Genomic DNA, 27,087 nt, shown 5'->3' on the forward strand with positions numbered 1-27,087 from the left:
TTTTAATTTGCTTTTCCATTATGACTTATGATACTGAGCCTAGTTGCTTATGCTTATTAAACTATCTGTTCTTTTAAAATGTTGAGATTCTTTGTCCCTTTTAAAATTGGGTTTGTTTTACTGATTTCTAAGAGTTTTTTTTTTTTTTTTTTTTCCCCCTAAATGTGTATTGTGGATACAATTCCTTTTCAAATATGTTTTGAGAGTACTTTCTCCCAGTCTTTGTCTTCCCTTTTCATTTTCTTAACTCTTTTTGAAGAGCAGCAGTTTTGCATTTTAAAGTACAGTTTATCAGTTTTCCCTTTTATTGTTGATGCTTTTTATGTACGAACAGATCTTGGTCTGCCCCAAGGAAATGAAGAATTGCTCCTATGTTTTCAGTGTCTGCCTCTCCTGAGACTGCCCTTGGTTCCATCCTGGTCCAGACTGCGGGCTGGGAGTCGGGGAATTCTGGGCAGGGGTTCCTGCTTTCCTTGAACAAATGTCCTCATCCCATGCAGTTCCAGCATGACAGCCCGCAAAAACAGTGAATCAAGTCCAAGAGGAAATCGGGGCTGTGCTGAAAGGGGTCGCCCAGCCTGGGTTAGTAAGGCAGTGCCCATGGCCCAGAAGGGGTTGCGGATCAGCTTTTAAACTATGAATATCTAGTTTCTCCAGTACTATTTGAAGACTCTCCTTTTTCCCATTGTATTCTTTTGATAACTCAATCAGGGTCTCTTTCTGTTTTCTATTCTGTTCCATTGATCTATCTCTGTGTATACATATGTATTATTGTATGGTTACTGTAGTATTATAGTAAGGCTTGAAATCAGATTGTGTGCGTCTTCCAGCTTTTTTCCTCTTCTTTATTGTGGTTGCTAATCTAGGTTTCTTTTCTACAAATTTAGAATCAGCTTGTTAATCACTACAAAAAAACTTGTTGGAAATATTGATTGCATTGAATCTGTTAATCAGCTTGGAGAGAATTGACAGGTTAACAATGTTGAGTCTTCCAATCCATGAGATCTATACTTTTTATCAGCAGGTTTTTTTTTAAATGCAGTTTTATTGAGATATATTCACATACCATACAAACCATCTGAAGCATATGGTTGCTGGCATTACATAGTTGTGCATACATTCCCATGATCAATTTTAAGAACATTTTCATTACTCCAGAAAAGAAATAGAAGTAAAAAAGAAAACCCAAATCCTCCCATAGCCCTTACCTTTCCCTGTTACCCCCCTATTATTGACTAATAGTATTGGTATGGTATATTTGTTACTGTTGATGAAAGAATATTAAAATATTATTGTTAACTATAGTCCATAGTTTGCGGTAGGTACTATATTTCCCATGTACCCCTCTATAATTAACTACTTGTAATAGTGTCATATATGAAAGAACTTTTTTTATAATTATATTTTTATATGCCCCAGTTTATTTTGAAAACCTTTTTTGATATATATCCAGATGAATTTGAAATATAGTTATCTCAAAGTACACAGAAATTACTATATTCTCCTATAAATGAAACAGTGATAAAAGAACACAACATATTATTTAAGTACTTCAACATAACAGAATTCTCTTTTTCCAGCTTTTTAAACTTTTTTTTCCATCTAACCCAATATGTAATATTTGACATTTGGGTTATATGTGCATATAAAACAGACACATTTGTTAAAAGTGAGCATAAGATGAAACAGCATACAGTGTCCTTTCTGGATATAAATTTTCAGAGGCAAGGTGGTCCAAATGGGAGTAAAAAACTGACTTCCTCATGAAATAAACTAGATAAACAAAAATTAAGAATAATGCTAAAGTTTTATTCCATACCATAAATCATTTTCTTTCCTATTCTTCTAACATACAAATGTTCAGTCTGGGTATATGTGAATCAAAATACTTCCAATCAAGATTATGAAGCCCTATGACTAGGGATTTCTAATTCAGTAAGACACCCTGGGGTAAAAAGAGAGGTGGTATAGGTGAATAGAGGACATCTGTCCATCAAGTTATACATACCTACTTAATAAAGAGGTAGATTATTTACAAGTCTCAATGGGCTCAGGTATTGACTTGGGCCTAAAAGTGATGTTTTAATTACAATTAAGCATATTAGAATGCTAGCCGTCTCTGGATTAGTACCTTAAGGTTAAACGCTGGAAAGAAATGATGGTTACAAAACACACATAGAACATAGTATTTTGTGGTTCTACTATTTTCTTTGTTCCACTATTTTTGTAATTGGGGCAAGATAAGCTGTCCAACTTGTTTAAGAACATTTAATGTACCCCATAAACTGTCTGAATCAAAGATTTTTATTAATTCTTCTGCCAAATACAACATTGATTTCCATCTACAGTTATTTTTTAAGATAAAAAACAAGAAAGTCAATTGAAAAAAAGAGTTGTGGCCATGAGCTATGAAGCATTACACTTTTAACATACTGATTGACTGAAAAACCTAGAACATCACTGTTTTAAGATGTGAATCATTGTTGGCCTTCAGCAATGAGTAGATGCAGCTTTACTGTTCTTCTTCAAAAATGCTTTGCAGCACCTAACACACTGCTGGTAAACAGTCTCAAAGTTGAGTCATTCCCATAATAGGGATCCTCAATAAGTTGTTTTTGTGGATCATAGCTCCCAAGTAGTTCAGTTTTCACTTTGCTGTTTTTAACTTCACTACCTTAACCTTTTCTATTCAAGTCTCTCAGATTGCTTTCACCCATATGTAGTATAATCAAATGTGGCAAAGTCTTCTTTGGTAACCTGTCTTGCTTTATGGGCTGTATTACTGTCATGATTTCTTAGGCAGCTTACAGCTCTTGGATCTGGTGACTGGCCCATGTTCCAGTCAGAAATGGCACCACTGTCAGTGATTCAATTATCTGAAATATTTTGATCAGTTACAAGTTTTCTGAAAACTCCTTCTGCAATGGGTGATCGACAAATGTTACCCAAATATACAAACAGCACCGACTTGGGCGGTTGCGCTGCCATCTTCGCAGAAGCAAAGAGTGGCAGAGAGTCTGAAAGAATTTTTAAATATATTTTTATAGTTAATCACAGACATTGTTCATGTCAGGATTCACTGTGTTATTACTATGTTTTAACCTCCAAGTTTCCTTCTGGTGGCATACATGACTCTAAATTTCCTCTTTCCACTGCATTCATACACCGTTCAGTACTGTTAATCATTCTCACAATGATGTGCTACTGTCACCTCTATCCATTTCCAAACATTTAAGTTCAACCTAGTTAAACATTCTGCACATATTAAGCAATTGCTCTTCATTCTTTAGCTTCATTCTATATGCTGGTAACCTATATTATATATTTTATGTCTATGAGTTTACATATTATAATTAGTTCGTGTCAGTGAGATCTATCAAGATATTTGTCCTTTTGTGCCTGACTTATGTCATGTAACATAATGTCCTCAAGGCTCATCCATGTTGTTGTGTGCTTCAGGATTTCATTCCTTATTGCTGAATAATATTCCATCTTATGTATATACTGTATTTTGGTATCCTTTTATCTATTGATGGACAGTTGAATTGTTTCCATCTTTTGGCAATTGTGAATGATGCTGCTATGAACATCAGTGTTCAAATGTCTGTTCATGTCTCTGCTTTCAGATCTTTTGGTATATCCCAAATAGCAGGATTGTATCGGCAGTATTTCGTAGTTTAAAAATTATCCTTATGAGAGTCTAAACTTGCATGTAATGGTGCCTAAGAGTCTCCCCCTGAGTACCTCTTTGTTGCTCAGATGTGGCCCTCTCTCTCTCTAACTGAGCCATCTCGACAGGTAAACTCGCTGCCCTCCCCCCTACGTGGGACCCGACTCCCAGGGGTGTAAATCTCTCTGGCAGTGCAGAGTATGACTCCCGGGGATGAATGTGGACCCGGCATCGTGGGACTGAGAGTATCTTCTTGACCAAAAGGGGGATGCAAAATGAGACGAAATAGTTCCAGTGGCTGAGAGATTTCAAATGGACTCGAGAGGTCACTCTAGTGGACATTCTTAAGTACTACATAGATAACACCTCTTAGGTTTTAATGTATTGGAATAGCTAGAAGTAAATACCTGAAACTACCAAACTCCAACCCAGCAGTCTGGACTCCTGAAGACAATTATATAATAATATAGATTACAGGGGGTGACAGTGTGATTGTGAAGATCTTGTGGATCACACCCCCTTTATCTAGTGTATGGATGAGTAGAAAAATGGGGATAAAAACTAAAGGACAAATGGGGTGGGATGGGGGGATGATTTGAGTGTTCTTTTTTCACTTTTATTTTTTATTCTTGTTCTGGTTCTTTCTGATGTAAGGAGAATGTTCAGAGATAGGTTGTGGTGATGAACACATAACTATGTTATACTGTGGACAGTGGATTGTATACCATGGATGACTGTATGGTGTGTGAATGTATTTCAATAAAACTGAATTTAATAAAAAAAATTATCCTTATGAATTGAATGTTTGTTTTATGCTATTGTAATTAGTTGGCTACCATTGTCACCTGCTATTATTAAAAATTTTTCATCACCCAAAACAGAAACCCTTTGCCTTTTTAAGCAGCATACTCCCCATTCCCTCTCTGCCCAGTTCTTGTATCTATGAATTTGCTTATTCATCTACTTCCTGTACCTATGAATTTGCTTATTCTAGATATTAATTTCATATAAGTTGAATCATATGATAATTATCCAGGTCCCCCTTTTTTCTTTTTAGTTTTAAACTTAAGTGTCTCTTCTTTTATGGAAGGAAGACTGTTGATTAGTGATTTCACTATATTTAAAATGTGTGGTAACTGACTTCTATGATATGCAGGAGAAAATTAATGCATTTATAATTTTTAAAATCTAGTTTCAATTTAGTGTTGGTATGGCAGTTTACATTAAAATGTAACTTTTTAAAACTAGTTGGCTTACTATATAGGGACATTTTTAAAAGAAGCTTCCTATTGATAGTTGTGTTTTATTATTAAAGTCAAAGACCAAAGGTTAAAGTGGTTTATGATGAAGCATTCATAATATGTAGGGTAAAATATTGGAATTGTAAGATCCATCTTTGATATGAATAATGAACTGTTTAAATGCCTATATTAATGCAATCACCATTTTTCTGGTTTTGGTGGAAATGGATGGAGATAAAGCTTTAATAATTTGTCATATCCAGGATTCAGAAAAAGGACAATTTTAGTGGACTTGGAAATATATAGATACAAAAACAGCATTTTGGACTGGTAATTATATAGCTTTTGTAGTTCTTAAACTTAATTAAGAAATATAATTGGCTTGAATATCACCTCAACCATCAAAAAAGTGAACTGCTGTACAAATAAGTACTGTTTACATCACAAAGTGGTCCTATATTTGTAAAACTCTTACAGTATATTACTTTCTTATGATTTTTTGTTTCCAAAACTGTTTTAATAAGAGTGTTTTTGAATCTGTGTAATAATTAATATATAAAGCCTGTACATTTAGAAGTTGATACTAGGAAACCTCTAAACTTCTGACCTTGAATAGATTTTGCTTTGTATAAGCAGTACATTCAGCTGATGACTTCAAAATTGCCTTTTCTGGGTCTCAGCTTTGCGAAGATAGTATGTGTTGGATTTGAGTGCGTGACAACTGACGTTTTTATAAAGGATAACAGGAACCTTATGCATTTTCACATTTTCAAGCAACTTTGAAAGCTTCTCATGTACACACATGGTCAACATATGTTTCTAAACTTTAAATGTATATTCTATCATATTAGCTGTCATTAGCAGAAGAAACTTAAGTATAAGTCTTTAATGAGCATTGTATGTTAAACTTGTATTAATGAGTACACAAGCATCCAGAGATCAACAGCGTAGGATATTTAATTCACTTCCATGGAATTTTATCTTTCAGATAGTTTTTAAGCTGTTACAAGTAAAAATTTAACAAATTCCAGAAAGCACTCTTGTTACATGATGATGTGTGAATTGGCATTTCTTTCATTTCTCTAACCCTACCATAAATTTGATCCTAATATACATGCAGAAAACTGAGTTATAGAAAATAATTTTTTTCTTATTCAACTGCTAGCATATTGCTATTCTGTTTGAAAAGATACTTATGGAGCTAGATATTTTATTTTATTGGAGGATGATCTAAATAGAATTGGAATTGCATGATTGTTAGTCTTATTTTCTTAGTCTTTTAAAATCCTATTTAAAATTAGAGTTTGATAATTTAAAAACTATAGAATAAAACTTTGCAATGTTGATAATGTGTTGGCAAGCTTGTTAATTAAAATAACACCTTTTATTGTTGGTATGGCTTTTAGATACTACAACCATTTGATACATTTATATGCAGATCACATTGACTTGCTGCCAGGTAACAGAAGACAAGGGTTGGCTTCAGAAGATAATTGGCCTTGCACAACTGACATGATTCGGTAGTATAAGGCTTTGATTCCTAGGCCCTGGAAAGGAAGTTGAAATTTATTTTTGCCAATGAGAATCTTTATGTAGGCTTTTGATAAGCTTGTTTTGTTATGTGAAGGTACCATATAAATTGTTGTCATTTCATTACATATATAGCTCTTTCCTAACTCCATTTGAAATATAAGAAGCCTGAGTTCCTTTCTATTTCATTGTGCCAGTTGAAACAATTTCATTAAGAATGATAAATAGTGAATGGAATTTTAAATTTGGGCTAGTTAAATTGCCATGCCTTTACATTTAAAAAGGAAAATTTGCAAAAAGCAATCAATAATGAACTTTAACATGATTTTCAAAGAAGGAACTGTCCCTTAGTCACTTGTGACCTAAGTGTCCTTTCTAATAAGATGCACTGTTTCCACAAATACCTTTGATTGAGAAATGTGCAGTATCGTTTTGTTACTTAGCAGAGATTTCAAGAAGATACATGAGCAGTTTAAGACTAGTACCCAAAGTCTTTTTTACCTGTTGATCTTAGCATCTTTGATAATTTAACAGTTTTCAAAAAACATCTCTTGAATCCCCTGTTACCAAGACTTAGACAATTTGCTTAAGATATTCAGCTACAGTGAAAGTTAGAAAACACATGAATACATTTGTTTTCCTGAATTTGTCTGGATTCTAGACATAGTTACAGAGGCGACATTCTTTTTTTTTCTTTCTTTTTTTTTTTTTTTTTTACTAACGTTGCTTCTATCTATAAATCTTAAGATTCTTGAGGGAGCCATTTTTCAGGAGCCTAATATTTGTCAGGCACTGCGCTTTCTTTTGCATGTGGCTTTTTTTTTTTCTTTTTATTTGCATATGATTTTTAATCCTTTCAACAACCCTGTAAAGGTATTCCTATTTTACAGAACAGAAAATTGATGTTCTGAGATGTTAATTTGGTAATATTCTGCTGGAGTTGAAATCAACCCTGAAGTCTGTATTCTTTCACCCTCCTTACTTCATTCCTCTGCATTCTGGTTGAATTCATCAGTTTTCTTGTCCAAGTCACTAATTGTGTGTGTGTGCATGCATGTGTGTTTATTATGTCAATTCTTGGAATTAACCCTGTCTATCCAGTTTTTGTTTTAGACTATTATCCCTTGCTAACTAATCAGTTCAAAGTTTGGATTTTGGGTGCTCTGATAATGAGTGATACTACATTTTTTTTAATTCTTTATAAAGATTTATGATTGATTCTTTTTTAATGTCCTTTTTTTTTTCCTAGGAAGGCAAACACTAAATTTTAATATTAAAGACACCCAATGAATTAGGACATAAAGTTTGCTTTAATTACTTTTTCTTTGGGAGAAGAAATTCAGCACTCCTACTCAGTTAAGAGAAAATTAAAGAGATAACATTTTTGCAACCCAAAAGTTTAAAATTTTATTTTTTCTGCCTATTATGCCATGAATTTGTAGGGAATAGGTTCCAGCAGCTCAGGCTCCTTTCCAGTGGTTTTCACCAAGTATACTTCTCTGGGTGGAGCTGGCTAGTGCTACAGTTGAACCCAGCTACCTTTCTTTTTGACTTCATTCTTTCTCTAATCATTTTCTTTCATGCATTTCAGAAAGCAGGCTTGACACTTGAAGTGCTTAATACGCTCTAAAGGCACGTTAACTCTCTTGGCAAGAGAATCTTGCCCTAATTTGTTTACAGCAATGCCAGCAGCTTTCTGGTAAACATTGTAGACTCTTTCCCTGTTGCTGTAGTCTGGTTTGTGGGGCATTCCTTTCTAAACAGTGCCCATTCCCTTGATAACAGCAATACCACCTTTCTTGTAGATTTTCATTTGTGTGGCCACAGAAACAACTCCATGTTTTCTAAAAGACCTACCCAGAGAACAGATAATGTATGGCTCTCCTCTTTCCCTTGTGTTTATGATTTTGATGAATTATTGCAAGACGGTGGTTCTGACAGGTCATTTATTCTTTTTTTTTTTTTTAAACTTTATATTTTGAAATACTTTCAAACTTACAGGACAGTTGGAAAAGTAATCCAAACTCCACACAGACAATCCAACATAGCCCTATACCCCTAGATACCCAGGTCTACCAGTTTTAACATTTTGCTGCTTTTGTTGTCTCATCTATCTTCCTGCCTATCTGTCTCTCTCTCTTTCATCCATCCATCCATCCATCCATGAATACGTGAGTGTAGGTTGTATTTATCATGTTCCCAGAACATTTAATAATGCCATGTACAAGGAGCATTTTTTCTTAATTCTGTTTTTGTTTCTTTCTTTTTTCATGGCTCTCAGTTCTTTACTTCCTTAAGGATCATAAACATTTCTTTTAAACTCATTGCAAGATTTCATTTTATTGGGTGTGTGAATTCATCTGATACTGATGAATTTCTTAGCCATTTCTCTCAGTTTTGTTTTCAAATACACTTTGGAATTTTGGTTTACAGTTTGCATCTTGAGTAGGAAATCTATTTATTCTTTTTCTTTTGGTGTCCTCCATCCCCTCTATCTCTCTGGCACACCCAGCTCTATTTTATATTCTTTCACCCATTTCTACCATACCTTTAGTCCAGGTCCAGGCTTCTATTCTGCAATATTATTGAAATATTAGATATGATAATCGGCCTGCATGACCCAAGTTCTGTATGATAGAAACTTTTCTTACTTTTACTCTGAAGGTACCACTTTGATGTAATTAGTAACTTTAGCTATTGATTATAGCTTTTTTTTCACCTTCCTTTAAGGAGTTCTTTTCGTCTGATTTCAAATAATGACCCTCGCTTTTGGTACTTTTATCCTGTGCAAGATTTGATTTCCAGACTGCCTTTGCTCGTTTCTGGTTCTGGAACCCAGCAGGTGCATGGATTCATCCATTTATTGCTATATGTTCTATTTCTGGATTCACCAAAATATGTTCCCCAGCTTCATTTTCTAGACATGCATAGGCAAGTTTTTCTGGAGTACAGAAAGAAGCTCTTTAAACCATGAATCATGAAACTGACCTTTGAATAACAGCAACGAAAACTAAGCTATGTTTTATTTTATTTTAAAATTATTTGAGTGATGCTCTTTTCCTCAGTATTTTATCTTCTTGCTTGCTGCAGATTTCTTTCTTGGACTCAAACGAAACAGGAGAGATTTCTTGTTAGGTCTGAACGCTTGTGACCTAGGTACAGATTTTTAACTGCATTTGGTACAGTAGCTGTTTTTTGGGTGGTCTGGGGGTTGTGGGATGGGAAGAAGCAGTTAAAAATTGTTCAGTGTAGGCTCTGTTACCTTTTTACCAGTGCTAATCTGCCCTCCAAAAAGTAAATGATGTTAAGAGTATTTTGGTTTTTCTTTTTGGATTTTTTGATATATATGCATTCATTCCTTATTTGTATTATTGTCGTTCTGAGATGGAGAATGACTGAGATTTATTTGAAGAAATAAATTCTGTTATCAGACATGTAACTTAATAGGAATGTGAAGACATGATTAATAAAATGATTCTTTTTAATTTAAAGTTATTTAACCTACGGATAGAACGATAATCCTTGACAAATATTAGGCTATGAGGCTAAGGGGAAAAAAAAGAAGGAAACACTAAGGACTGAGCCCCAGATTAATAATCTGCAAGTGGTGAATATGAGCCCCCCAGCGGTCAGACTTTCCATGTTGTTTTGCTAGAGTTAGAGATTATCTAGCTCCAACCCCTTTGCTTACAGAGAAGGAAATCTAGCTAAATTGTGTTTTTTCCCTTGATACATCTTACACTTCTACCTTTAGTACCTTTTCTTTGAAAAATTAATTCAGAGTGCTTTATCAGTTTTTTATTTCCATATTAAGTTTTGTAATGTCCAGTGTCATAGGTACACCCATCACAGCTTCTTTATGGTATTGATATCGGTGGACACAGCTAACTTCAATATTTTGGGGTGAAGTGTTTTGCTACTTTGTTACTCTGCAAGCACTCTAGTTTAAGAATATCTGTCTTGCAATTGATGTGTGATTACCATTCCCTCTCCATTGCTTGCTCATTGCCACTTCATGTAGTAGCCCAGCTACTTTGAGCCATTTGGTTACCAGGTGGCTAATGTTGTCAACTCTTTTAAGTTTTAACATGTTTTTCTAAATGTCTTTCTTTCTTCTTTTGGGGCAGGTAGAAAGGATTGATTAGTAGAGAATGGGGCGCATGTGGTAATATTATTATTATTATTATTTTATTATTAATCAAGTTTATATCAGATTTCCTTTCTGTCATGTGCATATCCTCTTTCTCCCTATTGCTTATTTCTCTTCCAGCTCTTGACCAGTTACCTCTAGGGAGCTAAATAAAAACTTTGATTTTTGTTTCTTTCTTCTTCCTCTGTATCTCTGCCTTTTAAACTTTCATTATGTGCCAAGGGAAACCCTTAGGTATAAATAGTGCTTTTCATATAGAAATAATATCTATATTGCAGAAAAATTAAACCAAGAGCCCAGAATTAAAGAGATATAAAAAAGAACCAGCACACTGTACCATATGCGTACGTACTTGAAGGTACTTAGGTCTAGTCCTCTTCAGGATCTTCTAAGAAGTACCCAGTTATTCTTTAATTAAACCTATTTATTTTATGAACACAAATCTTTAAGACAGTATTGTTTCATTCTGTTTTCATGGCTACATTTTATCTACTAAACCACTCTCTGTATTACAATAAGAAAATGTTTTGAATTCAAGTTGGCTGTCTGTAAGTTGAGGATAGCATGAATAATTCCCAGTGATTTGTTATTTGTCTGAATCTTTTAAATTGGGTGCCATATGGGATATTTGTAGCTATTTGTTTTTCAAATGAGAGCAGAATTAGTGTTGCTGAACATGCATCTTTGTTCTTGGTATTGTGTACCTTGGAGGGATCACCATTATCCTCTACCCCATTTGCTTGCTGTGTATTGCTTTTCTTACAGCAAACATGTATACATGACATATGATTATGCTCAGTTTATACAGGTGATAAACAGCTTACCTTTTAGTGACATGATAAAATTGAGATTCAGCCCTCAAGTTTGAACCCCATAAAAGACCCATTGTCTTTTTTCTGATTAAAGGTGGTTTATAGCTTACAGTGTAGAAAGTGGAGACAGAAAAATGAACAGAAGAAATACAATGTGATCTATTAAATGTTTTATAATAAAGTTATAAAAAATGCATTATGGTAAAGAAGAGAAAACTTTGTGATTGGGATTGTTGGGAAAGGCTTCTCCTGAAATTGTAGTTGAGCTTGATTTTGAAGGATAAGTAGTATTTTTCCAAATGGCCGAGGGATGCAGGGGAAATTTACAAAGAAATTTATGATATAAAGATTAAAAACAAAATAGGAAATGTTTCAGTTATCATCCTTTGTCAAAAATTATTTTAGTGTAGGTCATTTTGGTGCTGCTGCTGATTGCTGGTGGTGGTAATGAGGAAGAATTATGACGGATAATATGTCGTTTAGAATGAAGCTGAATTCAGATTTAGGTCTGTTCTTGGATATGAGATAGATTCAGTATATTAAGTTGTAGGAGTAAATAAGTTTTAAACAACTAAAGAAATACCCAAGGAGTTAGTATTCTCTCAGGAGAGGGTAATTTGATTTAGATGGAATTGGTTTGGTTGACTCTCTGCACAGTGTGTATCTGTGAACTTCAAGTCTTCTCCTCATGTAGGGAATGAGAAGTCTCTTGACAACAAGCTTCCAGTTGCAGCTAATGCTTGCCTTGGCTAATTGGCATGGCCAGTTCAGGTGCTAGAGCCTCTGGGGAATTTGTGTTTGAATTCAGCTACATCAGGTTTTAACTGCAGCATAAATATGAAGGAGCTTTGGGGTCAGCCTGTTTGAGAGTGAAAAGGTGAGACATACGGAGGGAGAAGAGAGACTGAAACCTTGTAGATAAAGTACTTAATTTACATTCAGATGCTTTTTGGTTCAATTTGTATATTAAAAATAGGATGTTTTTCTTTACTGCTCCCTGCTAACCCCTTTCCAAATTTGCTGGCATGGTAAACTAATGACACAAGAAGAGAAATGACCAGGACCCGAGATGATGACATTTTCTGGTGTATGTCTCCACCAGGGAGTTACACCATTTGTATGCTTATTTTCTTTTTTTAAAAACTGAGGATTTCTTATGAGCTGTTTTCCTGTGGTACTTGATACAATGCTTTTTATTTTAACACTTAACCAAATTATATTGATAGAGTTGTTTATATGTTTTCTTTTTTTGGCTAGCCTGAGAGTTATAGCAGTTTGCAGTGCCATTTATTTCTTGTTCCCGGGCCTAAAATGGCCTGGACACGTAAGTGTTCGAGCTGAAATGGAATTAAATTGAAAAATGAATTTCATTAGGTAGTTTATACTTTATCCTACTAAACATAACAGATTATCAATAGTAATAATTAAAAAAACAACAGAAGGACGTTGCTGCATTCTTTTTTTGTTTTGTTTTGTTTTACTGAAAACTTTCCTTCTTTTCCTTTCCTTTCTTGTCTCCTCCCTCTTTTCCTTTCCCTCTCCTCTGGGCTCTTATCCTCTTTGCCAGGGTTGCATTGAAACATAAAGATAGGAGACATTTACTGGAAGAGTCATCCGGAAGGTTTTATAGTGTTTCAGTTTTTATAGGCTTGTTTTCTCCCTTGCCTCCATTCAGGTCCCCCCCGCCCCCAAGCAGGTTTATTTCTGTCTGGTTCTCTGTGAGCTGCTCTTAGTAAAAGTGCATCTGAACAACAGATGAAAGCGAAGAACCGTTTAATTTGATATTTTAGAATATAATGTTGTAGGATTAAGCCCTTAGACTAACTGGTAATGACTAACTACTAAATTGTATGAGTAGGAGTGTCAGTTTTGGAACTTGATTTTTGGGTAGATCCTACTTTATGTATCAATGTCATGTAAATTTTTCCCAAGAACAATTTTTTTTCTAATTTGCTTGAGAAGTCTCTGCTTCTACATAGTTTTTAAAGCAGTTTTCAATAAATCATTTCAAATCCACAGCTGTCATTTAAACAAGTGCCTTAAGTTACTATGATTCTCAAGAGACATGGAGAAACACTCTCTATTTAGTGTGTTTAATCATACCTTGTTTAAGTCAGGTAAATAGGCCTGACAGTTAAACTAAATAACTGGTGGAATAGTCAAATGTTCTTGGCCCTAGCATGTACTCTTGGAAAGCCCAAGAATAAAAATACTTGGCATACTGTTTTAGGGCGTATTTGTGCTTTTCACATCTCACATTTTCTTCTTGCCATGTGAGCCACTGACTGTTCATCTCAAGTGGAAATTAGGGGCATGGTAATATTAGACCACTGGGGGTGAGGGGGGCAGTTACCCAGTGATTTGTAGAGTAGTGGTTACTTTTTAGGGGGCTTGAGCGGAATAGCCACATTAGTAACTGTTGAGTTTGAGGGGAATAGCCACATTAGTAATTGCTGAGTTTGAGTAACTCCTTGCCTCTGCTCCTAATACCATACTGCGTGCCCCTGAATGTCTCAGCTTCTGTGTTCTTACTGATCTGATATACTGAGAAATTTTCTGGTTAACTGGTTGGAAGTAATATGATTCAACGCGATACTTTTTTTTTTTTACCTGCAGGGGAGTGGGCGGGTGGGAGTATTTCATAGTCTATGTGAAATGTCCAGCACAATACTCTCAAAAAGTTATCCCCTTCCTTGTTAATTTAAGAAAAGTAAAATATTTTAATTGGTCGCTATGCCAATTTGGATTTTCCGGGTAACCCATCTTCTCTCCATTTTGACATGATATGGCTTTTCTTAGGTCCCTCAGATAACTTCTTGCTTGTCTAATGGCCACTGGCATTGTTGATTGATATCTTTTCCTTTTGGACAGGGAGTACTTCCTGTATCCTTGTCCATGTGGCTAAGCTTGTTGTACATAATCAAGTGTTTTCCTCCTTTCTTGACCTTAAATAACTGAAAAGGAGGCTGATTATTGCTTCTAAGCCATATACCAAAATTTTCATGGCCTTTGAGCTGGCAATCCTTTGCTGCTTTTCAGCTTCAGAATTCAGGAATGTTCATTTTGTAGCAGTTTTTTATATTCTATGGATATCTAAGCTTAAACATGTACCATATTGTTATGTATGGGAAAGCCTGTAGTATTTATATGAGAAATTCTATCCAACTCCTTTAAGATTCTTGCTTGTTTTTTTTAATATTTTTATTATAGAATATAACATACATACATAGAAGTAATAACTTTCCAAGTACAATTTAAAAGTAGTTAGAGAGCAAATTTCAAAGAATGTTATGAGTTACAGTTCCACAGGTTCAGTTATTTCCTTATTGTGAAATATATATGCAAAAAGGTAATAACTTTAAAAGTACGATTTAACAAACAGTTATATGGGACATTTCCAAAAATGTTATGAGTTACAGCACTGTGGTTTCAGCTGTTTCCTTATTGTGAAATATTTCATGTATACAAAAAGGTGATAACTTTCAAATTACAATTTAACAAGTAGCTATAAGAACAAATTTCAAAGAATGCTATGGCTGACAGCTCCACCATTTCAATTATTTTCCGCTAGCTATTTTAGTACCCTAGCAACTAAGAAAAAGAAAATTATATAGAGATTCAGTATTCATAATCCTTTGTTAAATTCCATCATGTCTGTTGCTAAACCTTCCCCTAGTTTAATCACTTTTCCAGTCTTCATGGATATATAGGCAGTGACCACCCTAACTTGTTCATGTTGAAAAGGTGTGTCACACCTGGTTGATGTTCTTGAAGAGGCTGTTGCCTCTGGGTTTTGGGACTTAGCTGGCATAGGAGTTCTCTGGAGGATTTAAGTTTCTGAAGAAAAAACTTAGTGAGTGAAACTTTTAGGGAGTCTTAGCTGGGGATCCGGGTATTCATCAGGGTTTTTGGGACTACTGTTGACTTGGGCTTATCATACTGTAGCCATTTGGGATATCTAACAAAAGCTTGCATACAAGTAACCTCCATGACAGCCTCTCGACTCTATTTGAATTTTCTTAGCCACTGAAACCTTATTTGTTGCCATTCTTTTCCCCCTTTTGGTCAAAAAGGCATTCTTAACCCCTGGACGCCAGGGTCACGCTCATTCCCAGAATCCATGTCCCACATTGCCAGGGAGAGTCATTCACTTGGGGGTTCCTGTCTCATGTGTGGGGGGAAGGTGATGAATTTATTTGCAGAGTTGGGCTTAGAGGAAGAAAGTCTGCATTTGAGTGAAAGAGGTTCTCTGGAGGTGACTTCTAGGCATAATTATAGGTGGGTTTAACCTTCCCTTTACGACCACAAGTTTCACAAGAGCAAGCCTCAAGATTGAGGGCTTGACTTATGGAATAGGGGGTTCCTAAGTTGACATAGCGTATATTCTGTCCATGATAATCCATCCATATCTCACATTATCATCACTTAGTTGTACAATCCTTATCACTTTCCATTTTAAACAATTATCATGACCCAAAACACCATATAGCTCTTTTCAGCACTTAATTATTTGTCCCTAGTATTTGTGTGGTACTACTAATGTATTCCTATGATTTTTAAAAAAAGGCTACATATTTTAAGTTTGATCAGCATCTTGAGTGAATTTTTGCATTATTTTAATTGTCTCTCTCTTCCTGGTAGAATTGTGCCACCTAGTGGAAATTGATGTTCTTCAGTATATGCCTTTTTATCTAGTCTAGATGGAACATCAGATGCCTATTAACATATTAAGAAATAATAGTTTAGAATGTCTAAACTTTGTTGGTTGGCTTGAAATTCTTTATAACAGTGAATTGTCTTCTCCTAAACAAGAGTTTAGGATGAATAAAATTCTTAGGAAAATAAGGCTTAGTATATGTCTTAAACTTATTAGCTAGTTAGTTTTAAAATCTGGTCTTCCTTCCCAACAAAAATAGCCTGCAAATGTCTTCTTCATCACTGAAACTTTATCTAGAATATATCATTTTTCTGTCAGTTAATAGTAAAATAGTTGTTGCTGTGTGGATCTTATCCAAATGTTTTTTTTCCCCAGAGTGTTATTTTTTCATATCTATTTTCTAAGCAGAATGTAGTAGAGCTTACAGTATTGTTTATACAATCTAAGTTTATTTTGAAGCAACAGAAGAAAAATACATTAGATAAGTATTAATGCTCAAATGAAAAAATAGGCTACTTTGAAAACAGCCTGATTAAACCTTTATAGTTTGAAGTCTTTTTTTTTTTTTTTTTTTGCCCCATGTTACAAGATAATCTCTTATTTGGGCTTACCTGGGTATAAATAGAATTTAGGATTTTATCAATATTGGAGATTTGGTGATCTCTTTTTCTTGTTACTAAATCTGAAGATGTCTTATTCTTAGAAGAACATTTCTGTCTTGGGAGTTGGACGTTTTGTGTAATTAAATTGGAAAATGAATTCTGGGTTTTTTTCAGAGTATTTATTGTAAAGAATCTTGAGAGTTATCAAACTACTTTAAATTGAAAGGTGCAGTCGTTCAACTATAGAATACCTTTATAGAGCCATTAACATTTTATAATGTTTTTATCTTATTAGTTATTAGTTGCTGATGTATATTCAAGATGAGTGGATTAGGAGAGAACTCCTTGGATCCATTGGCAACTGATTCACGAAAACGCAAATTGCCCTGTGATACTCCAGGACAGGGGTAGGTGATTTGTTTTCCGTTACCCCCCCTTCACTTTGTTTTGTTGTTGTTTAGAGATAAAATTTCAAATTCCTGATATTTATAGTCTCAGGTTAGATTATTTTGTTTTTGCTTAAATATTATGATTTTGCTTTGTAGTATGTACAGTGATGAGATGGATAGCCATATGATGTATTCAGATAGCAGCTAGAATATTATATTAAGATTCTGTGATACTGTAGGAAGCATTTCTGAATGGAAGAGATAGGAGTTAGGAATAGATGACCAAGGTTGATTACGAGTAAGACTCTTTCATATTCTTTAAGGATATAAGTTGACAATAAGTGATAATAATAAGTTGATATTTTGGTATTTGTAAGGCTTCATCATCTTTCCTGAAGTAAATTAGAAGTTAAAAAAAAATAAAAATAAAATACTGTAATTTGTGTAGTGTTACTCTGACTCTTAAGTATTATGCCATGCTCAAGGTCGTTTGAACTTTGATAGTTGAAAAATAAAAAACAGAGTCTACAATGAATAGAATCTCATCATTAATAATAAATAGCTATCACTGTTTTTAATTGATTTGTTAATTGTTTTGCAGTCTCTACAAGGTAAGGACTATTTATCCCCATTTTCCAGATGAGGAAACTGGGGATAACTTTTGACCAAGACCACTGGGTTAAAACAAAAAAGTGGAGTTGAATTTAGAAATGCATGAATTTCCACTCCATTGTTTTTTTTCTCCAAGATGGTGTTTTGATAGTTTCTATTGGCTGAATTTATTTTGTTTATATATAAAGGTAATGGTGTTGTGTAGGGGCTGATTCTTACTCACAGCTTTTTTTCTGATATGTATATTCGCAATTTTTTTCCCCCTCCCTTTCTCCTTTTCCCCTTTTTAGTCTCAACTGCAGTGGTGAAAAGTGGAGACGGGAGCAGGAGAGTAAATATATTGAAGAATTGGCTGAACTGATATCTGCTAATCTTAGTGATATTGACAATTTTAATGTCAAACCAGATAAATGTGCAATTTTAAAGGAAACAGTAAGACAGATACGTCAGATAAAAGAGCAAGGTAATACAAAGTAAGAAAAGAAACACGTCTTTTAGAATGGACTTGTTAACCATGATGTTTGCCTTTTTGCTACCGTGTTGTTTAGGTGGGGACTACTACTAATTGAAGCTAGTGTTTGTGGGAATGGACAAATGAGTTGACCAGCTTTGCTCTTTAGGAAAGAATTAACAAAGAATTTTAAGAAGGCCAGTGTTGCTCACCTGTCACATGTTAGTAGTTCTCTTTCAGGAAACCCTAAGAGAGTACATTTAGAAGTGATAGAGAATGTAGTAGTGTGTCTTACGCCATCCTGTGTAACTCTGAAGTTTTATTAAAAAAATTTTTAAATTGTAGCATTATTCTCTTATCAGGAAATGTTGTATATATATATGGAAGCACCTGTATGTATATGTGTTTTCTGCTAGTGTGTGTCCATCCTTGGATGATTTGATGGCAGATTTAGTCTGTAACTGATAAAATTGCTGTTTGTAATACTGCCTTCTGTCTTTTCAGGAAAAGCTATTTCCAATGATGATGATGTTCAGAAAGCTGACGTATCTTCTACAGGACAGGGAGTTATTGATAAAGACTCCTTAGGACCACTTTTACTCCAGGCAAGTATAAAGTTTTTAGGCAAAACTTGGTAAACTTTGTTGCACTTTGGGTTTTTTATTAAATGATTGAAAAATTGATGAAATTTTGGTTAGGAAATAAGAGCAAAAAGAAAAGATTTCTTTCTGTGAGAGTATTACTACTAATACTGCCATTACAACTTACCACAAACTGGGTGGCCTAAAACAATAAAAGTATATGTTTTTCTTAGTTCAGGAGATCAGAAATCCAGAATCCAGGTGGTGGTAGGGTTGGTTTCTTTTAGAGGTTCTCCTCACTTCAGGTGGTTGCCAGCAATCCTTGGTGTTCCTTGGCTTGTAGCTGCATCACTCCAATCTCTGTCTCCATCGTCACATGGTTTTCTTCCCTGTGTGTCTCCTCTATATCCAAATCTCTCACTCCTTTCTCTTACAAAGGAGACGACAGTCTTTGGGTTAGGGCCCACTGTAATCTGGTATGACCATATTTTAGCTTGATTGCATCTGCAAAGTGCTTATTTCTAAATATAGTCACATTTATAGGGACTTGAACATATTTTTTGGGGGAGGTGAGACACAATTCAACCCACTGCTGTCTGCCCTTTGGCGCCCCCAAATGCATGATTGTAAAATACATTCACCCCTATCCCATCACCCCAAAGTCTTAATTCCAGGATCAATTCTTAAGTCCAAAGTATTATCTAAATATCATCCACTTAAAAAGTCCCAAATCTCATCATCTAAATCAAGTATGGGTGAGACTCTGGGTATGATGCATCCTGGAATAAAATGCTTCACCATACTTTGGACTTGTGAAACTAGGAACCTGGTTATCTGTTTCCAAAATATAATGGTTGGGAGGCCATAGCATAGGCATTCCCATTCCAAAAGGGATAAAATGGAAGGAATAAAGGGGTCACTTGTCCCAAGCAAGTCCAAACTCAGCGGGGCAAATACCATTAGGGTTTAGGACTTCAGAATAATCCTCTGTGGCTCAATGCTCTGTCCTCTGGGGCCACGTGAGAGAATTAAGTATTCTGTGTATGATGGTTGTTCTAGTTTGCTAATGCTGCTGGAATGCAAAACACTGGGGATGGATTGGCTTTTATCAAAGGGGGTTTATTTGGTTATACAGTTATAGTCTTAAAGCCATAAAGCGTTCAAGGTAACACATCAGCAGTTGGGTACCTTCACTGGAGGATGGCCAAAGGTGTCCGGAAAACCTCTGTTAGCTGGGAAGGAACGTGGCTTGCATCTGCTCCAAAGTTCTGGTTTCAAAATGTCTTCTCCCAGGATGTTCCTCTCTAGGCTGCAGTTCCTCAAAAATGTCACTCTTAGTTGCACTTGGGATATTTGTCCTCTCCCAGCTTCTCTGGAGCAAGAGTGTGCTTTCAACAGCCATCTTCAAACTGTCTCTCATCTGAGCTCCTGTGCTTTCTTCAAAGTGTTCCTCTTGGCTGTAGCAGCTTGCTTCTTCTGTCTGATCTTATGTAGTGCTCCAGTAATTTAATTCAGAGCCACCCAATGGGCGGGCCAACACCTCCATGGAAATTATCCAATCAGAGTCATCACCCACAGTTGGGTGGGGTGCATCTCCATGGGAACACTCAAAGAATTACAATCTAATTAACACTGATAGGTCCACCCACACAAGATTACATCAAAGATAATGGTGTTTGGGGGGACATAATACATTCAAACTGCCACAATGGTAAAATGTTCTTATAAGATACATAACTCAGAAACCCCCACCTCTGCCCCCCCCTTTTAGTTGCAGAGTGAGAAGGCATAAATAAATAAGTAAGTAAATAAATAAATAAAAGAGGTGGGGAAGGGGGAGTATTTGGAAACAAAAAAACAGGAGGGGGAAGGTAACCCATACTTCACTTGTCAGAGATAACATTTGGGCTTTTTTTAACTCAGACTGTTTTGTGCATTTTTGTCATGGTGATCTTATGGCATACTACAGTTTTGTTGCTTGGAGGAATTTTTTTTTCATTTTTTAATTCATTTTTATTGAGATATATTCATACATACAATCATCCAAAGTGTACAGTTGTTCACAGTACCATCATATAGTACATTCATCATCCGAATCTATTTTTTGAACATTTTCCTTCTACCAGAAAAAGTGAAAAAAAAAAAGAATAAAAAATAAAAGCGAAAAAGAACACCCATCCCCCCACCCACCCCCATTTTCCATTTAGTTTTTTGTTGCCATTTTTCTACTCATCCATCCATACTCTGGATAAAAGGACTGCGAGCCCCATGGCTTTCACAATCACATTGTCACTCCTTGTAAGCTGCATTGCTATACAATTGTCTTCAAGAGTAAAGGCTACTGGATTGTAGTTTGATAGTTTCAGGTATTTATTTCTAGCTATGTCACTGCACTAAAATGTAAAAGGGTTATCTATATAGTACATAAGGGTTATATAGTACATAAGAGTGCCCACCAGAGTGACCTCTCTATTCCATTTGGAATCTCTCAGCCACTGAAACTTGGTTTCTTTTCATTTCGCATCCCCCCTTTGGTCTAGAAGATGTTTTTAATCCCACGGTGTTGGGTCCAGATTCATCACAGGGAGTCATATCCCACGTTGCCAGGGAGACTTACACCCGTGGGAGTCAGATCCCATGTAGTGGGAAGGGCAGTGAGTTCACCTGCCTAGTACCTTGAGGAATTTTTGAGACTTAAAAATGTGCATTGGTTTTGTAAGTAGTTGCCATAAATAGATCTGAACTGATTAACCTGTAGTACTTAAAGAATAAGTACTGAAGCCTTTCATAAAGTTCACTTATCAGTTTTTTTGTTTGTTTACTTTAGTTTGCTCCTACCACATTTTAGTGTATAAGTTTTTAAAATCCTCTGTTAATTCTCATTAAGTAATAGTGTGTGTAGTTCCTGTACTTAACTTGGCATCAAATGGAAAAATGAGAAGACGTAAGGATTTTTTTTTTTTTTTTTTAAAAGCTTCTTAGAAGATGTGACTGTAAAGAAACTAACCTAGATACTGGTTCAGATTCAATGTTGACTTTATTTGCCTTTTCTCCAAATTGTCTAATGTTAATAGAGATGGTGATTGAGCGTTGATTATGGTAATTGTTAAATTTGCAATTATGTTTTAAATTCTACTTAGTCCTAAGGCAGGTATTAACGTGTTTCATTTTAGGCATTGGATGGTTTCCTGTTTGTGGTGAATCGAGATGGGAACATTGTATTTGTGTCAGAAAATGTCACACAGTACCTGCAGTATAAGCAAGAGGATCTGGTTAATACAAGTGTCTACAATATCTTACATGAAGAAGACAGAAAAGATTTTCTTAAAAACTTACCAAAATCTACAGGTAGGTCTTAGACTGCATTATTTAAATATATTTTTTAACTTTCCTTGACTGTTTTTTAGAAAAGTAAATGTATCTTTTTTTGGGAAGTCAAGTGATCAGACTTGTGTAGAAAGGCAGGTGCTTTATTAGTAAAATTTTCAAATATGATCTTGTCAATTTAGAATTTGGTATATATTTCATGGGGCTGAAAAATACAGTGAGTAGCAGAGATTTGTGTTGGAGTTGGAATTATTTTTAAGTTTTCTATCTTTGCCACCCTGAAGTGTTAGTGTAGATACTACTATGGTAGACACATGTTATGTGGAAGTATAGCTTGAATCTTTGATGATAGCCATAAGACTGAATTGCCAGCTTTTTACAAAACTTCATTCAATTTGTTTTCCAAAGTTAATGGAGTTGCCTGGACAAATGAGACACAGAGACAAAAGAGCCATACATTTAATTGCCGTATGTTGACGAAAACATCACATGATATTCTGGAAGATATAAGCACCAGTCCTGAAATGCGCCAGAGATATGAAACAATGCAGTGTTTTGCCTTGTCTCAGCCACGAGCTATGATGGAGGAAGGGGAAGGTAAGAGCACATTACATGTTTGTGATATTCATGAAATAAATAACAGCCACGTTAAAATTTTGTGATTTCCATTGTTGTAACTTTTCTTCCTAAATTATGAGCCCTTTGAATGGACATATCCAAAAGTTAAAAAATAATCCTTTTTTGGTTAAATTTTTTATTATAGATTTGCAATCCTGTATGATCTGTGTGGCAAGACGCATTACTACAGGAGAAAGAGCATTTCCGTCAAACCCTGAAAGCTTCATTACTAGACATGATCTTTCAGGTGAGGACTGTGTGTGTATCTGTGTGTACAAATAAATTTTTATAAAATTTTAATTAAATTCTACAGCCTGCTCTTTCATGTAAGTACTGGCACCTACTATATCAAATGCTTTGCATGCATTATTTTCTTTTTTCCTTAATACAACCCTCAGGGAGAGGCAGTAAACCCTTGGTATTTGAGTTGATGTTGTTTATTTGACAAATACATGAATTTAAAAATAAATGTAGAGGGATCTGGTTCTCTTTTCAAACAGCATTTTGGATCAGAATTGCATATTTCTTTTCTCTTCAAAAACATTTATCATGAAGACACAAGTTTTTAAAAAATCAGGTAATTCAATGAGAATTACTGGGAGTAATTCATGATGTCAACATGAGCTGTAATCTTTGTCTTTGGGAATAAAGAATTAAAGCCAGTGGGCAGTTGATAAGGCACACTGATAAAATTAAAGGCTGTGGCAGTGTTGCCTAAATATTTTGCTTCAGGATCACTCTAGTGATAACCTGAAACCCATGATGGTAGTGCCAAGGGTTTACCATACATGCTCTGAATCCTAGATGAAGAAACAGGCTTGGTGAGAGAGAGGTTAGTGTATTTGTACAAGATCACGCCTACTTCTACAAAAAGAGAATTTGCATCTGGGTCTGCCTGACTAGAAAGCCTGCGCTTTGCTCTGTGTAATATTATAGTTTTACATACCTTTGTGGACATTGAATTTGTGATCTGATAAAATGAGTAGGTTTAGATAAATGCAAAACATCATTGTAGTTATTATATAATACATATACATAATTTATTGTATATACACAGTTTTTTTTTTGTAAAATTAACTATTTTCACAGTCATTCAGCCTTTTTTGTGCTAGGTTCAGTTATTTATCTGGAGGCTGTCTGAGATCAATTTTCAAAGATGGAATAAAAAAGTACCAGAAAAGTTCTTTGTATTCTCAGTTGTTTACGCTGATGAATACTACTTTTATTGGCTTTTTTTCTTGATTTATTTTGAGAAAATGAAACATAGTGGAAGGTATTTTTATGTATTATTTTATCCTTTCAGAGTATGTCTTCCTCTGTGTTCTGTTATAATTTGACAGTCTTCATTTTCTCTCTGAATAACAGTACTTTACATTTTGTTACTGAAGTTACTAACTAAAAAGCTTTACCTGAACAGTTTACAGAGGTAGCATCTTTAAACATATCTTACCAATATTTTTCCTTATTAGAAAGCAATGTGTATTTATTATAAAAATTAGAAATTTCTAAGCAAGAACAACCAAATGTTTTTGTCTGGTTAACATCATTTAAAACTGAGAGCAGTTTTACCATAGTTATAGTTTATACCTTCCAGTTGCTATCCATTGTTTCATAGGAGGTTGTTGCATTCAGTGCAGTACTATTTTTTAGTCTCTGGTGAGTTTGCCTATTGATTCAGTAAACTTTTTCTTAGCATCTATTGTGTTTGTAATATAGCACAGGACTGCTAAGCTCAAGAGTCTGTTGAGAACAGATCATCTCTATTCTGGGCACAGAGAACATATGCTTTCTTTTTCCTGGAATGCATTTGTTCTTTCTCCCTGGCCAATCTGTCATCCTCACCCCACCCTCACTTTTTATTTGTCACTATTAAAAGTGTGAATTTGAAACAAGTTCTTGGACAGTGGCTAGTACCCATCAGCTCATTCAATGTTAGTGCCTGCCTCATCCCTAGTAGCGTTGGTGTTGAGTGTAAGAGGTTCTCTGAATTTGAGTGCTGTATTATTTTTTAGTAAAACCTCAGAATAGGTGAAACAATAACCATTGGTAGTTTTAACCTCAGCATGAGCTTCAATCATGGTCTGACATATTATGACCATGTAGCACATTTTGTCATGAGTAAAAGCTATGCCATAGAAATGCTTATTAGGCAGTTTTTGCCCTGAACATCCTCAGTAATTAGTTTGAATTTTCTAAATACAGTGTCATTGTTCTGCAGAAACATGACCCTTGAAGCCATCAGATGCAATTTTGGTTCCTTGAGCCCTTGTGACTAGTGTTTTTCCAATATCTCTTACATTTAACATAATTGATGCAGTCACATCATTACCAGTCTTTCTCATGAGGAGGATCAACCACTTAGTGACTTACCTTTTGCCACTTTTTGTAAAGTGCTTGTTCTTGCCAACTGCCATGGTGGTGCTCAGATAGCAAAAATGCCTGGCCATTTTAAAAGGGTCATCTTCTTTATAAACCCTACTTCAAGGTCATAACATTTTTGAATGTGTGTATTTGGTCTCTCCAGTGTATTTACTGTTAAGCAGAAGTTGGCAGAAACTTGCAGAATTGTGGAGATGAATATTTGATCAACCCTCCCAGGTTTTAGATTTTAAGTGTACAAAAATGCAGTCACCTCTCAGATGGAAAGAACTATCTGTGCTAGGTGTTGAGGCAGGTACATTCTCCTGCTTCATAGTTGCAGTGACAGAAAATAACTTCAGACAAACAATTTTTCTGATGGTAAAACAATTTCCCTTTAAATGAAAGTGAAACCTTAGCTTATGTGGACAAAGTATATTCAGAAAGTAAAAGGAACTGTGCAATGGACTCATTGTATACAGCAGAACATTTAGATGTAACAACATATTGCAGAACTATGGTCTTGAAGAGAAAAGCTCTGAATGTACCAGAAATTTGGATCAGTGGCGGTGGAGCAAAGATTATCTTTTATTTTATTCTTCAGTGCTAAACCATTGAGTAGACAACCAGTAAATACATATGGGTTGGATTTAAATCTTTATTTTCTATTTAATAGGAAAAGTTGTCAATATAGATACAAATTCCCTGAGATCCTCCATGAGGCCTGGCTTTGAAGATATAATCCGAAGGTGTATCCAGAGATTTTTTAGTCTTAATGATGGACAGTCATGGTCCCAGAAACGTCATTATCAAGAAGGTAAAAATTTGGGGGTTTACTCTTGATTGTGTTTGGTATGCTATAAAGCACTAATTATTTGCATGAATTTAGTTGTTTGTTTTGGGGTAGGTGGGTAGAAAAATGCTGCTTGAGTATTCTTTTTAGCTTATTAATAATTTTGGTACGGATCCAGTGTTTCACTGGGTCTTTAAAATACTGAGCTTGAGGTACATTTCCTTTTGTTTTCCTATAATGGATTAATTTGCTGATTGGAGTTACTAGTACTGGAATAATTTTCCCAACAGCTTACATTCATGGCCATGCAGAAACCCCAGTGTATCGATTCTCTTTGGCTGATGGAACTATAGTGACTGCACAAACAAAAAGCAAGCTCTTCCGAAATCCTGTAACGAATGATCGTCATGGCTTTGTCTCAACCCACTTTCTTCAGAGGTAATGATAGATTACAGTGTATTCTCATATTAAATGCAGAGGTGTTCTCAAGGTGCTTTTTTTTAATTAATTGAAAATGAGAGAAAAGTGTGAAGGTTGTCAGATTTGCTTAAGTGAGATTAGGTTCCTGGATTGTGATATGTTTTCTTTAAGGTTATATTTTCATGGGAAAATGATTATTGTTCATTAAATTTAATTACTTTCTAGGAAAACTGGAGGATGGGAAGGTTAATGGATGAGAGTGTATAAAATTTGACTGTCTTGGTTACCTTTCATTTCTAGTGATATGTTAACATTGCCTTTTTTTTTTTTTAACAGTTCTTTTTTTAAAATTCAGTTTTATTGAGATATACTCACATGCCATACAATCATTGAAAGTGTTAATGGTTTGTTAATTTTCTTGGGGTGTGTTTCATTGCTTTTAAGGACTGAATTTTAATATTCAAATCTGTACTTCAAAGGATAGTTATTATTGATGTTGCTAATGGTAAATGAGGGCACATGAAGCAGACATTCACTCATTAATCATCTTGAGTAATTTATAGGTGCCTCTAACTGTAACCCTCAGATATATGGCAACTCTAGTTAGGCACTGCTAAGATTCCAGTCAGCTTAGCTGTTGGCCCTTTGCAGTGCTGTGGTAGTGTCACCCACTTAGATTCCGTGGCTTGCTTAAAAACTGTTACTAGCTTTATAATACATTAAGATCTAGTTGGAATTGTCACTGAGTATTGGAATGAGGCCTATTCCTGGGCATTCCTGGCACTTAACTTCATTTCTGGTTTATCTGATTCAGGACTTGAAAATTACATATGCCTGTAATTTTTTAGTAAAGTTTGGCGTTCTGTTTCTTTGTAG

At 35.1% G+C, this 27,087-nt stretch overlaps 1 protein-coding gene and 1 pseudogene across 3 annotated transcripts in view; one reads left to right on the forward strand and one right to left on the reverse strand.

The window, feature by feature from the left end:
• The window catches only part of LOC119515308, a 97,807-nt pseudogene extending 94,819 nt beyond the window's left edge, over positions 1 to 2,988 (reverse strand).
• Positions 1 to 27,087, forward strand: part of NCOA3 (nuclear receptor coactivator 3) — a 166,669-nt gene that overhangs the window by 94,982 nt on the left and 44,600 nt on the right. For all 3 annotated transcript variants that reach the window (XM_037811925.1, XM_037811927.1, XM_037811926.1), the window contains exons 3-10: positions 16,958 to 17,069; positions 17,954 to 18,126; positions 18,619 to 18,719; positions 21,869 to 22,043; positions 22,431 to 22,619; positions 22,786 to 22,887; positions 25,675 to 25,815; positions 26,082 to 26,229. In XM_037811925.1, coding sequence (XP_037667853.1) covers positions 16,984 to 17,069; positions 17,954 to 18,126; positions 18,619 to 18,719; positions 21,869 to 22,043; positions 22,431 to 22,619; positions 22,786 to 22,887; positions 25,675 to 25,815; positions 26,082 to 26,229 — 1,115 coding nt within the window. In that variant the 5' untranslated portion in view covers positions 16,958 to 16,983. The remainder of the gene's footprint in view (positions 1 to 16,957; positions 17,070 to 17,953; positions 18,127 to 18,618; positions 18,720 to 21,868; positions 22,044 to 22,430; positions 22,620 to 22,785; positions 22,888 to 25,674; positions 25,816 to 26,081; positions 26,230 to 27,087) is intronic.

This window comes from Choloepus didactylus, chromosome 19, assembly GCF_015220235.1.
Source record: "Choloepus didactylus isolate mChoDid1 chromosome 19, mChoDid1.pri, whole genome shotgun sequence".
In the NCBI taxonomy this organism is placed as follows: domain Eukaryota; kingdom Metazoa; phylum Chordata; class Mammalia; order Pilosa; family Megalonychidae; genus Choloepus; species Choloepus didactylus.